Consider the following 12,920-nt stretch of genomic DNA (forward strand, 5'->3'; position numbering starts at 1 on the left):
TCAGAATACAACCAGTATTTAACTAACACGATTATTGTACACCATAAGACACATTACATGAAGGCTACCCATCAAAACTTGACATCACCTATGAGATATTACTACCGGAGACCAATAGCTTGGTCATATAGATGGTTTCTCAGTAGGAACTTTTGTCAAGTCAAGTCGGGGTTACTGGCATCTGCGCAATGATGTTGCTTGCAGACTCATAGTTGTGCAGGGTGATTCAAGGGCTTGATGGTTGATGGGAAGAAGCTGCTTTTGCAAAGACACAAAGTGCTGGAGTAACTCAGCAGCATCTCTGGAGAACATGGATTGGTGACATTTTGGGTCAGGATGTAACTATCTTCAATTTTAAGGGACAGGTGGACATTACAGTGGTAGAGTGGCTGAAAATGGGCCTTGCAGCGCCAGAGACCCAGTTTTGACCCTGACTACGGGTGCTGTCTGTATGGAGTTTGTACGTTCTCCCCGTGACTTTTCTCTGGGTGCTCCAGTTTCCTCCCACACTCCAAAGATGCATTAGTTTGCAGGTTATTTGGCGTCGGTAAAGGTGTAAAATAGTTCCGTGTGTAGGATAGCGTTAATATAAGGGGTGATCGCTGGTTAGCGAAGTGGGTGTTTCAGCACTTCATCTCCAAAGGTACATGGATAAGATAGGCTTAGAGTGTTGTGGGCCAAGCATGGGCATTGGCACCAGTTGGGCCAAAGGGCTTGTTTCTGCACTGTATGACTCTCCTTCAGACTGATTGATAGCTGTTATTGAACTTGGAGGTAACTAACTCTGGCTCCTGTACCTTCCTCCTGATGGTAGCAGCAAGATAAGAGCATGGTCAGAGTAGTGTGGGTCTTTGATGCTGGCCCTTCTGGTGTCATACACGCCACTGGAGTTAAATGGGATTACTGTGGATAGGGTGAGCAGCTTTAAATACCTGGGAGTCCACATCACAGAGGATCTGACATGGACAACACACATTGCCGTACTGGTGAGTAAGGCAAGGCAACGCCTTTCCCACCTCAGACAGTTGAGGAAATTTAGTCTCTCTGAGGATCCTTCAGTGCTTTTACTCTGGGGCTGTAGAAAGCATCTTGTCCGGGAACATCACAATCTGGTTTGGGAACAGCTCTGCCCAGGACAGGAAGGCCCTGCGGAGAGTAGTGCGTTCGGCTGAACGCACCATGGGAACTACACTCGCCCCCCTGCAAGACCTATACATCAGGAGGTGCAGATCCAGAGGCAGCAACATTATGGGGGACCCCAACCCCCCCCAGCAACGGACTGTTCCAGCTGCTACGGTCAGGCAAATGCCTCCGCGGTCACGCTGTCACAACAGAGAGGATGAGACGGAGTTTCTTCCCACAGGCCATCAGGACTGTTAACTCTCATATCACCAGGGACTAATTTAATTTACTGAATTCATTTATTTTTTGTGTCAATTTTTTTTTCTATTGTGTTTTGTAGTTTAGCACAATCCGCAGGCGTTGCCACTTTCATTTCACTGCACGTCTTGTATATGTATGTGACAAATAAACTTGAATTGGCCACCTTCTTGAGACAAGTGGTTCCTATAGATCGCTTCGATGGTGGAGTGGTCAGTACCTGTGATGGACCGGGCAATGTCCACTACTTTCTGCAGCCTCCTTTCTTCTTTGGATTTCTTGGCATCTGCAATTTTTGCTCAGTTTTTCCCCTCTCCAAGAATATAGCCTGGTCTACTAAGTACATTTCACATCTCGCATACAGCCTTTAGTATTTTTAGCATGCAGTAATAAAAGTAAACATATTATGGCACGGTGGCGCAGCGGTAGAGTTGCTGCCTTACAGCGAATGCAGCGCCGGAGACACAGGTTCGATCCTGGCTACTGGCGCCGTCTGTACCGAGTTTGTACGTTCTCCCCATGACCTGCGTGGGTTTTCTCCAAGATCTTCAGTTTCCTCCCACACTCCAAAGACGTGCAGGTATGTAGGTTAATTGACTGGGTAACATGTAAAAATTGTCCCTAGTGTGTGTAGGCGAGTGTTAATGTGCGGGGATCGCTGGGCGGCGCGGGCTCGGTGGGCCGAAGGGCCTGTATCTCTAAAAAAAAAAAAAAAATCTACTGAAAACTTTTGGATAAGCAGATGGATAAACACGAAATTGAGGGCTACGGATCATATGCAGGCAGATAAGGGTGGCACGGCGGTAGAGTTGCAGCCTTACAGTGCCAGAGACCCAGGTTCGCTCCGGTGTATGGGTGCTGTCTTTATGGAGTTTGTATGTTCTCCCTGTGACCGTGTGGGTGCTCCTCCAGGTCCTTCCCACACTCCAGACGTACAGGTTTGGAGGTTAATCTGCTAAAATTGTGAATTGTCTCTAGTCTGTGTAGTATAGCGTTAGTGTGGGTGGGCCAAAGGGCTTGTTTCTGCGCTGTATCTCCAAACAAAACTAATCTAAAATAAGTGTTGGTCTTGGCATCATGTTCGGCTCAGACATTGAGAGCGGAAGTGCCTGATTCTGCTGTTCTGTTCTACATTGTCTTTTTTTTAAAAATCAATGCAGAGGTAAATTTATCTTTTCTGCGACAGAAACTGAGAACACCATAAAGTTCCCCACTTCAGCCTACTTCACTTTTCAGTTAGAAAATGTAGCAGCTGTCCCTGTCTCAGGTAATACAATCTGCTGCCGAGGCTGCTGGCGGCAGTGTTGCCGGACATTTGTTCCCTTGCTCGTGCTAGCTCACAATGCGTGAGGCAGCAGATGATAAACAAACGTTTCCACATTAGACAGGGAACAGCTGCGTGTAGATGATCGGACAACCCCTCGTCTAGACATTCAGCGTCAGGTTATTTGACACCGTTGACAGGTGGACGTCACAGCCAGCTGAAGAGACCGTCAGCTCCCCCTTCAGGTCCAGCAAATAGTCAAGTTATAAGTCTAAAGAAGGGAAACATCACCCATTCCTTCTCTCCTGAGATGCTGCCTGACCTGCTGAGTTACTCCAGCATTTTGTGAATAAATACCTTCGATTTGTACCAACATCTGCAGTTATTTTCTTACAAGTTATAAGATAAGATCAGGATCCCATTACCAACAACTCTGAGCTGGCTCATGGATTCAAATTGTTGGAGCTTCCAAGGTCAACGTGTATGAAATGTCCATTCAATAAATGACTTTGTGCACTTGTCATAACCTTACAACCCAATGGTTTGAACGTTAATTTCTCTAATTTCAAGTAACTTATTTCTCTCCCATCCCCATCCCCATCTCCCCCACACCAATGCTTAGTTTGACTGTTCACATCTTGTCCTGACCCAAAGCATCAAGTAATAGAATTAGGCCATTCAGCCCATCGAGTCTACTCTGCCATTCAATCCTCCTAATCCCATTTTCCTGCCTTCTCCCCATAACCCTCGATACCAGTTCTTATCGAGAATTTGTCACCTATCCATGTTCTCCAGAGATGCTGCTCGACCCACTAAGTTACTCCAACACTTTGTGTTGTGTATATTAACCAGTATCCGCTGTTCCTCGTTTCTAAAAATCTCCAAGTTACATATTTTGTGGACAATTCTGCAGAACTCTGCCCCCAGTGGATAACCAAACTCAGAAATAAAATGATTCTTAGAATCCAGGGCTCAATAATGTAGATCTATATACAAATCCATGTTCCCATCACATGCAACTTTCATATTCCAAAGGTATGATTCTGTACTCTATTTTCTGCTGATTTAACTTATTTACATCAAAACCCTCCTTGCCAGTGTTCACCTGTGACTTGCCAGGCTTTGTCCTGCCCTTCCACTCTTCTAGCTTTCCTTTCCTCCACCCCGGCAATCAGTCTGAAGAAAGGTCCCCCACTCTAAACATCACCTATCCATGTTCTCCAGGGATGCTGCCCGAACCAGTGAGTCACTCCTGGTTTAATGGCTTTCCTTGGTAAACCAGCATCCATATAGTTCCTTGTTTCTAAACAACGTAGTCAGATACTGAGGAGCAGTCCCATCGAACAGTGAGGAAAGCCCATCACCCTCTCATCTCAAAAGGAGGAAGTAGACTATTCATTTTGAAAGATGCAGAGGTCAATTAAAAAAAATAGGAATTTTCACTTCCCATTACAGCACAATTTTTTTTAGACTGAGAGCACTGTCAATCTTCACCTCACTGCAGTGCAATTGTCATAATTAAATAAAAAACTTAATTGATGGCTGACAGCACATACATGGCAATGTTTAGATTTAGAGATACAGCGCGGAAACAGGCCATTCAGCCCACCGAGTCCGCGCTGCCCAGCGATCCCCGCACACTAACACTATCCTACAAACACTAGGGACAATTTTTTTTAACATTTTACCCAGTCAATTAACCTACATACCTGTACGTCTTTGGAGTGTGGGAGGAAACCGAATATCTCGGAGAAAACCCACGCAGGTCACGGGGAGAACGTACAAACTCCGTACAGATGGCGCCCGTAGTCAGGATCGAACCAGAGTCTCCGGCGCTGCATTTGCTGTAAGGCAGCAACTCTACCGCTGCGCCACCGTGCCATGTTACTCATGTTATATTTGCAAAATTTATCTCATCCCTTTAAATGCTAAATATTACATCAAATTTAAAAAGCACAACATTCTTTTGACTCATTTAATAGCTATACTGAATGATATCAAAGCCAAATCAATCACAATATTTAAAAGGGACTGGGATAAACATTTGAAATACAGCATGGAAACAGGCCCTTCGGATCACCAGGTCCACGCCATCCATCGATCACCCGTTCACACCAGGGACAATTTACAGAAGCCAATTAACTAACAAGCCTGCATGCCTTTGGGATGTTGGAGGAAACCAGAGCACCCGGAGGAAACCCAGAGTCACAGGGAGAACGTGCAAACTCCACAGACAGCACCCAAGGTCAGGATCGAACCCAGGTCTCTGGTGCTGCGAGGCAGCAGCTACGCCACTGTGTCAAAATGTGATCAACAAGTTTTCACAGAAAGACTTCAGGGAAAATTGAAAGCAGCTGGATTGGTGGCAACCTTTTGATGTGGATAGAGAATTGGTCTGCAAGGAGACATGTCAGGTACACTCCAACTGGACAGAATGCAATGAATTTAGCACAAACAGAATATACTGAAAATACTCAGGTCAGGCAGTATTTATGGAAGGAGAATCAGCGATAACATATGCCAAAGACCCTTTATCAGAACTGAAGGAATCTGATGCATTTCCATCATTTTGTTTTTGCTTCAGATTTTCAGCTCTTGCAATTTTTATTTTGGTTTTCATCCAACTACTTGCATTCAGAGGGATCAGCTTATCATGATAACATGAAAGCAATATTCAAGAGCTGGTCGCATCTCCATGAGAAGTAACGTGTGATGTGTGGATGAAAATGGGAAGTAAGACATTGATAAACTCAACAGTCGTAGGGCCATACAACACAGAAACAGACCCTTTGGCCCAACTCGTTCAAGGTGACCAAGTTGCTTAGCTGAGCTAGTCCCACTTGTGCGCCTGGCTCCAATCCTTTGTTATCCGTGTACTTGTTTTAACTTTTTTTAATGTTGTAATTGTACCCACCTCCACTTCTAGCAGTTCCTTCCATGTACACACACTGAAAAAGTCACCCCCAAGGTCCCTTTTACATCTTTCCCCTCGCACCGTAAACATATACCCTCCAGTTTTAAGACCCCCTTAACCCGAGGAACAGACTGTAGCTTTTCAAGTGAGATGGGATAGAGGTCTAGTCAGAAGTGTGCTGAGCAAAGCCAATTTCTAATTCAGCCTTTGTGTACAATTGGCCTCAAGAGAATACCATTTCTGGAGGAAAGTAAACAATAAATGATTGCATTTACTTTGATAACCAAACTACAATTCCAGACAAGATTACTACTTTGAGAAACATGGCAAGGAATCAATTAGGTGATTCTTTAAGTTCCTTTATTGCATCAGACATGATGAAAAGAAGTTATGCATAGACAAGCAAATATGATCACAGATCAAAGACAACCATTAAGATCATTACATATTCTACAGTACTAAGCCAGCACCATTTCTAACACCCTGGTTGTGTAACACTCAATAGCCAAACACTGGAATGAACCAAGCCTGGAGCTTAAGTACATGCTTTTGTGAAGTGACAAGACTTTGAAGTTAATACTCCTCACCTTCCTCTTCCCCTTCTCCCTCCACTGAGTCAACACCCACTTCTTCATAATCCTTCTCTAGAGCCGCCATATCCTCACGGGCCTCTGAGAACTCTCCTTCCTCCATACCCTCACCAACATACCAGTGAACAAAGGCACGCTTGGCATACATCAGGTCAAACTTGTGATCCAAACGAGCCCAAGCCTCAGCAATAGCCGTGGTGTTGCTCAGCATACACACAGCTCGCTTAACCTTGGCCAGGTCACCCCCAGGAACCACAGTGGGAGGCTGGTAGTTGATGCCAACCTTGAAACCAGTTGGACACCAATCCACAAACTGAATGCTACGTTTGGTTTTAATGGTCGCAATTGCTGCATTGACATCTTTTGGCACCACGTCACCACGATAAAGGAGGCAGCAGGCCATGTACTTGCCATGGCGTGGGTCACATTTGACCATCTGGTTGGCTGGCTCAAAGCAAGCATTGGTAATCTCAGATACCGAAAGCTGCTCATGGTAGGCTTTCTCAGCAGAGATAACTGGGGCATATGTGGCCAAGGGGAAGTGGATGCGGGGATATGGCACCAAGTTGGTCTGGAACTCAGTCAGATCAACGTTGAGGGCACCATCAAAGCGGAGGGAGGCTGTGATGGAGGACACTATCTGGCTAATGAGACGGTTCAGGTTGGTGTAGGTTGGTCGGTCAATGTCGAGGTTTCTGCGGCAGATGTCATAGATGGCTTCATTGTCAACCATGAAAGCACAATCTGAGTGCTCCAAGGTGGTGTGGGTGGTCAGGATGGAATTGTAGGGCTCTACCACCGCTGTAGACACCTGGGGAGCTGGGTAGATGGAGAATTCAAGCTTGGATTTCTTGCCATAGTCAACGGACAGACGTTCCATCAGCAGGGAGGTAAAACCGGAGCCAGTACCACCACCAAAGCTGTGGAAGACCAGGAAACCCTGGAGACCTGTGCATTGGTCAGCCTGTGGAACAGAAACAGACAGTTAGTTGCATCCAAATGCTTTGAGCTGCAGACCAGATTCCAGACGTCTACCCAAATACTTACCAACTTGCGGATTCTGTCCAGAACTTGGTCAATAATCTCCTTGCCGATTGTGTAATGGCCACGAGCGTAGTTATTGGCAGCATCTTCTTTCCCAGTGATGAGTTGCTCAGGGTGGAAGAGCTGGCGGTAGATACCAGTACGAACCTCATCTGAGAAAGAGCGAGGGGTTTCAGTTACATGGCCACTCGTCATCAAATCAATGGGAGGGTGGAATGAGTGGGTGGGCACTTACCGATCACAGTTGGCTCCAGGTCCACAAACACAGCCCGGGGAACATGCTTGCCAGCTCCCGTCTCACTGAAGAATGTGTTGAAGGAATCGTCTCCGCCCCCCATGGTCTTGTCACTGGGCATCTGACCATTAGGCTGGATGCCATGTTCCAAGCAGTACAGCTCCCAGCAGGCGTTGCCAATCTGGACACCAGCCTGGCCAACGTGGATACTGATACACTCACGCTGTGGACAAAAGAACCAGTGTTGTATAAACCATGTAAAAACAACAACAGCTTGTCGCATCATCTCACGCATCTCATTTTGGAAAAACACATATGGATTCGGCATATTTGTTATTCAAAAAATTGCTGGGCTAAGTCAGCAGGTTGCGAATGGACTTTCAGGATAGGGAAGTTAGACACAAAAAAGCTGGAATAACAGTCATGCAACATTCCTTGAGAAAAGGAATAGTTAAAGACCCTTCAGACTGCTACCTATTGGGACCCTTATTCAGACCATGTATTCCCTGCAGATGCTGCCTCATCCGCTAAGTTGTGTTTTGCTCAACAATGCAACGTGTGCATCGCCTTGCGTCTCGGACATACATTCAGTCTTAACTCTCTGAACAAAAGAATCTTGATAAATTAATGGATCAGCTCATCTTTCCCGAATAGCGGCTGCAACGATACTAACTGGTGGGCATGGGCAAACGCGTATGTCTCCGCAAGCGGCACAGAGGACGGTGGGAGATGTGGTCCCGTAGCGCCTCCCAAAGAGCCGCTGTCGTGTGAACGCACTACAATGTCCAGAATGCTTTGCGCAATGCGGCAACACCATATCAGCCGTCACCGCCATATTTCCACCAGGTTATTTTTTTACCGCGAATCCCGCCCAACCAGCAGAAAGATTTCTGCAGGGAAATCAATGCACGAAGGCTCAAGGGAGGCTATCGTGCATTATACCCATGGGGAAAGCAGATCACTGAGGTGGCTGAAGCAGATCAGGTGCACTGCCGCAAAGAGACCAAATCCGCACGTTACATTGCGGATATTGAACCCTCCAATACGGGATGTTAAGAGTAGCGGCTCAGATTGCAGGTAAATAATTCCGATCACGTCCCATCCTCATACCACTAAATAACGCGTTTGGTACCTAGCCCTTTTGCTCGGGAAGCGCACCGTTTCATACGTGACTGCCGCGGAATTGCCTGGCGCGCAGGTGGGTGGTGGAAAGGAAAACCTACAAGGTTACAGGGGAGGGGGGAAAAAGGTAGACTCGGGCTCCCCCGGGATCAGATCAGTCTATTTAAAAACAAAAACAAAAACATCTAGGCACCCAGCCTCCCGCCCCCGGGCAGTGCAGCATCCACTCGCGCGATGATAGGAACCCGGGCTCGCTTCCAGCCTCAAAGAGACCTCACTCAAGCGAAATAATTGATTCCACTACCCCTCAGTAAACAAACAAGGGACACATTTGCATATTTGGCAAGGGTATTGACATATACAGTCTTAAAGGGAATTCATTGGTGAAAGGTAGTTTTCTTACACCTTTTCTTAAAAAAAACATGCAAACAAAAAGTCAGTTTCATTTAACAATCACACAACGTCGCTTTTTTAAACACTCCACTTTGCTTTGCAAATTGAATGGGAAAACATTGCTTTTAACCCCAAAATGAAACGATGACAGAATTAGAAAAGGTAACTGGATTCTTACAGTAAAGATGAGTTGAATCTTAACTAAAAAGACTAGTTGAATCTTAACTAAAAAGACTTACATAATATTGCATACTTACCATTTTTTTTAAAGTTATATACTGGCTATGAAGATGATCCTACAAAAACCAGTGGGTGACTGTTACTTTGCTCGACAGCAACGAGTCGATGTAAGTAACCTAATGAGAAGCGGCGGCTTCTGGGCGTCTTTTATACTGGAAGGGGCGGAGCGGGGCTCGGTGCTCGCCTGCTATTGGCCCCGAGGGAGAAGAGGGGGCGGGAGCCGGCTTGAGGCGGGCTGCGATTGGGCCGGAGCCCCGTTTCTGAGGGACGTCACCCGTTAACGGTTCGATTCCCGCTGAAGGAGACGCCGCGGGGGGAAAAAGCGCCGCAGAATGTGGTAGAAAAGGGGCGAGCACCTCCTTCCCTCCTTTTGAGCAAACGGTGAGATTTAAAATGGAATCTGTGTCACTATTGTCCCCTTCATAACCATCCTCTTGAAATGCAACTGCCTTCCTGCAGCAGAGTCCCGTTCATTCAGAGATCAAAACCTGGGGAGAAATGGTCGATTGCAGATATGTCATTCATATTTCATCATATGTGTCCAAGGATGAAAGGGGGAATACACCGAAAGGGTGGCATTGACAGGTTTAATAACGTATGAGCATATTGATTTCGTGAATTTAATGATTCCGTCTGAAACGCCACCCATTCCTTCTCTCCAGAGATGCTACCTGTCCCGTTGAGTTACTGCAGCATTTTTGTGTCCTATCTTTGATTTAATGAAACCCCTTCTCTGCAAAGGCATCTGCATCAAGGTGGTGGAAATGGCAGAATGCGGGCTATGAGAGCAGCAATTTGACCGAGCTGGCAGTTGCTGCAGAATTTACATCACACCCCTTCACGCACTCTGATTCATTTTCTAAGAATGTCAGAAAAGAACAGATGCTACACAGCCCATTTGCAATTAAATCTTCTCGCTTCTTCCCATTTGCAGCAGTGATTGCCCTCAATCTTTGTTGCAAATACATGCTTAAGCATTTGCAATCTTTAGATCAATCGAGAGAAAATGTTGTCACAACCACAGACTGCCAGATTTCAGTGCAGTTTATACACAAAAAAATGGAGGCATGCAATGCAAAACTGCGCGCCTTTCCCTTTTTTACAAAGAATATACATTTTTGGGGGTGAGATAGGAAGACAGCGTTTTGGTTGAGTAGTAGCGACATCGATTCTGAATCAGAGATCATGGAGCTCGGGACCTTACCGGAGATTTAAGGTTGTAAATGAAATACAAAACTGCGCGCCTTCCCTTTTACAAAAGAGGAGACATGTTTTTTTTGTGAGTTAGAAATGCAGTGTTTGGGTTCAGTAGCAGCAATATCGAGTCTGAATCAGAGATTATGGACCATTCCGGAGATTTAAATCTGTAATCTATAAACCTGATAGAGAGATAACATGATAGGAAATGGCCAAACATCCGTTAGATGGTATCAAAGGTAATCTCTGAAGCCCCAAAAAAACTACTACCCGTTCAGAATACTGGATACATTTGTATAAATGATCAAGTTTTCGTACTGTACAAGTACTTGTGGCATATTCCGAGGAGGTTGTGTGTGTCATTGTAACCTATTCCTTGCACGTGCATCGAGGGCTCATCAGAGGCTCCTTTTATAATCATTAGAAAATAGAAACGCTATATTGGAATATCACAATGCAGGGTTTTGCTCCAAAAATAGACCTTGCCTTACAAATCTGAGAACGAGCTTGTTGAGGAAGAGGCAATGATTGTGAACGAGGGAAATCCAGTGGACAATCTCTATCTGTGCTTTCAGAAAGCTTTCAATAAACACCTCATACTAAGTCACTTGACAAGAGAGAATATGATACATTGAATGGGAAACTGGCTCCAGTCCAGTACTCCTGTTTTCAAAAATATATTCTATTCATAACATGTCACACTGTGTATTTAAACAATTATCATTCATAGTGCAACACAGATTACAGGGCATTTAGTGTGTCTTAATCCATTTATATACAAGGTTCATTTTACACCACTATAACACAAATTATTTCCTTCACATTCATCTCAATACAATCAGCCCCAGGGGTTTGTGTGTGGGTTCCAGCCCTTTAATGCACAAATGGTGGGAGGGCCCCAAACTGTAGGCATCGCCCTAGACCCTCTGTGGCAGATGTACAAGCTTCAGTATATATCCCTCGGCAGTGTACCCTATGCTTGGGAATGAGCTAGTCTGCAACATTCGGACAGGAGCAACTCCTTGCACTGGAAGACCAGCAAATGTCAGCTGCACCAAGAGACTTCCTTCACTGAGTTGATTATCTTTCAGCAGCAGCTGCTGTGAGTCTCAATGTCCCCCGGAACAGCCCAAAGGGAATGGAGTAATGTGTTCCGCAGCTGTTCGGGATGAACCTCGACAAAGACCACTGCTTCCCTTTCCAGACATTCCTTGCGAGCACACATTCCAGAAAGGCGATGGATGGTGGGGTCACCTTCACCCACGGCCACCTCGAATGCAGTGTGCGATGGAGCCGAGACTCAAGCCATAGAAGAAGAATTTGGTGGGGAGCGAGACAGACACACAATGCTGGAGTAACTCAGCGGGTCAGGCAGCATCTCTGGAAAAAAGGAATGGGTGACGTTTCGGTTCGGAACCCTTCAACCTTTCTCACCACTACGCTAAACAGAACTTGGTGCTTATTTCAAAATTCAGATGACGTGGTAATGTGAGAAAGTCCGAAAAAGATGATAAGTCTGTTTAGCCCAGGTGTTTATGTGCTGGGGAGGCGTGATGGGGGAGAGATGCCAGTATGGTGAGTGGAGCAGTGGGGATGTTGAGCAGGGCACCCTAATCGTCCTACTAGTTTTCTGTTCATATCTCTTCGTTATCACCTCCTCCACAGCCAACAATGGACCATTGTGAGCTCCTGGGTCATCGGTGCCGGCTCTGATTTGTTCTGTACCTATTCATACCACGAGTTTCCCACTTCCCTCTCCCCAGGGTCTCGACCCGAAACGTCACCCATTCCTTCTCTCCAGAGATGCTGCCTGTCCCACCGAGTTACCCCAGCATTTTGTGTCTATCTTCGATGAATGGATTTGTTAGGTGTAAATTCCACATGTAACAGGAAATAGAGGTGTCCTTTATTGCACCTATGTGTTAGGTAAGTTTTGGAGTTGTTTTCTAATGATGGGGAACAGGAGGCTGAATGTTGAACAATGGTGAATAAGGTGTAGGATTTGCATGTCTGTGTAGGTAAACAGAGGAATTGTGTCCTAATAACAGGAGCTTGAATGTTGATCAATGGTGAAACAGGTGTAGGATGTGTGTCCCCCATGGCAACCACTTGTTAGGTCGATGGGGGAATTGCTTTCCAATGACAAGGAACAGGTTAAATATTGGTCAATGGTGAATTGTTTCAAAGGTGTAAAATCCATATGTAAGCATTGTGTTGTGGGAATATAAAAAATGCTGTGGGTGGTGTGAATCGTTGAAACACTTTGGGTTCTCTCAGAGTGTTTCCCAGTGCGCACTAATGCTCTGTGGGGGAGGACCACAGTCTAGGGTTCTTCTGCTGCTGGACATTAGAGGGCAGAGTCTGGTGGGGTCACCCCTCAAACAAGGGGAGATCACCCCAGGGAGCCCCAAGAGTGGCAAGGGTGCCTGGTATTATGATAGGTGCAGGAAGGAACTGCAGACGCTGGCTTACACTGTATTATGATAGTTTTGTAAACACTGCCAAATATAACTCGAATGAGTGTATGTATAGCTGTTGAGA

At 45.8% G+C, this 12,920-nt stretch overlaps 2 protein-coding genes across 2 annotated transcripts in view; one reads left to right on the forward strand and one right to left on the reverse strand.

Annotated features, from left to right (window-relative positions):
- Positions 1-5,882: 5,882 nt before the first annotated feature.
- On the reverse strand, positions 5,883-9,313 carry LOC144612011 (tubulin alpha chain). The gene is made up of 4 exons (XM_078431446.1): positions 9,200-9,313; positions 7,428-7,650; positions 7,196-7,344; positions 5,883-7,112 (listed from the first exon to the last, which is right to left on the reverse strand). The coding sequence occupies exons 1-4, from the start codon at positions 9,200-9,202 to the stop codon at positions 6,132-6,134; spliced, it is 1,356 nt and encodes a 451-aa protein (XP_078287572.1). The 5' UTR covers positions 9,203-9,313; the 3' UTR covers positions 5,883-6,131.
- Positions 9,314-9,442: 129 nt separating this feature from the next.
- LOC144612013 (tubulin alpha-1C chain) overlaps positions 9,443-12,920 on the forward strand; it is a 57,839-nt gene continuing 54,361 nt past the window's right edge. Inside the window, exon 1 of the mRNA XM_078431453.1 lies at positions 9,443-9,563. The gene's annotated coding sequence lies outside the window, so the exon portion shown is untranslated. The remainder of the gene's footprint in view (positions 9,564-12,920) is intronic.

This window comes from Rhinoraja longicauda, chromosome 42 (genome assembly GCF_053455715.1).
Source record: "Rhinoraja longicauda isolate Sanriku21f chromosome 42, sRhiLon1.1, whole genome shotgun sequence".
NCBI classification, from domain to species: domain Eukaryota; kingdom Metazoa; phylum Chordata; class Chondrichthyes; order Rajiformes; family Arhynchobatidae; genus Rhinoraja; species Rhinoraja longicauda.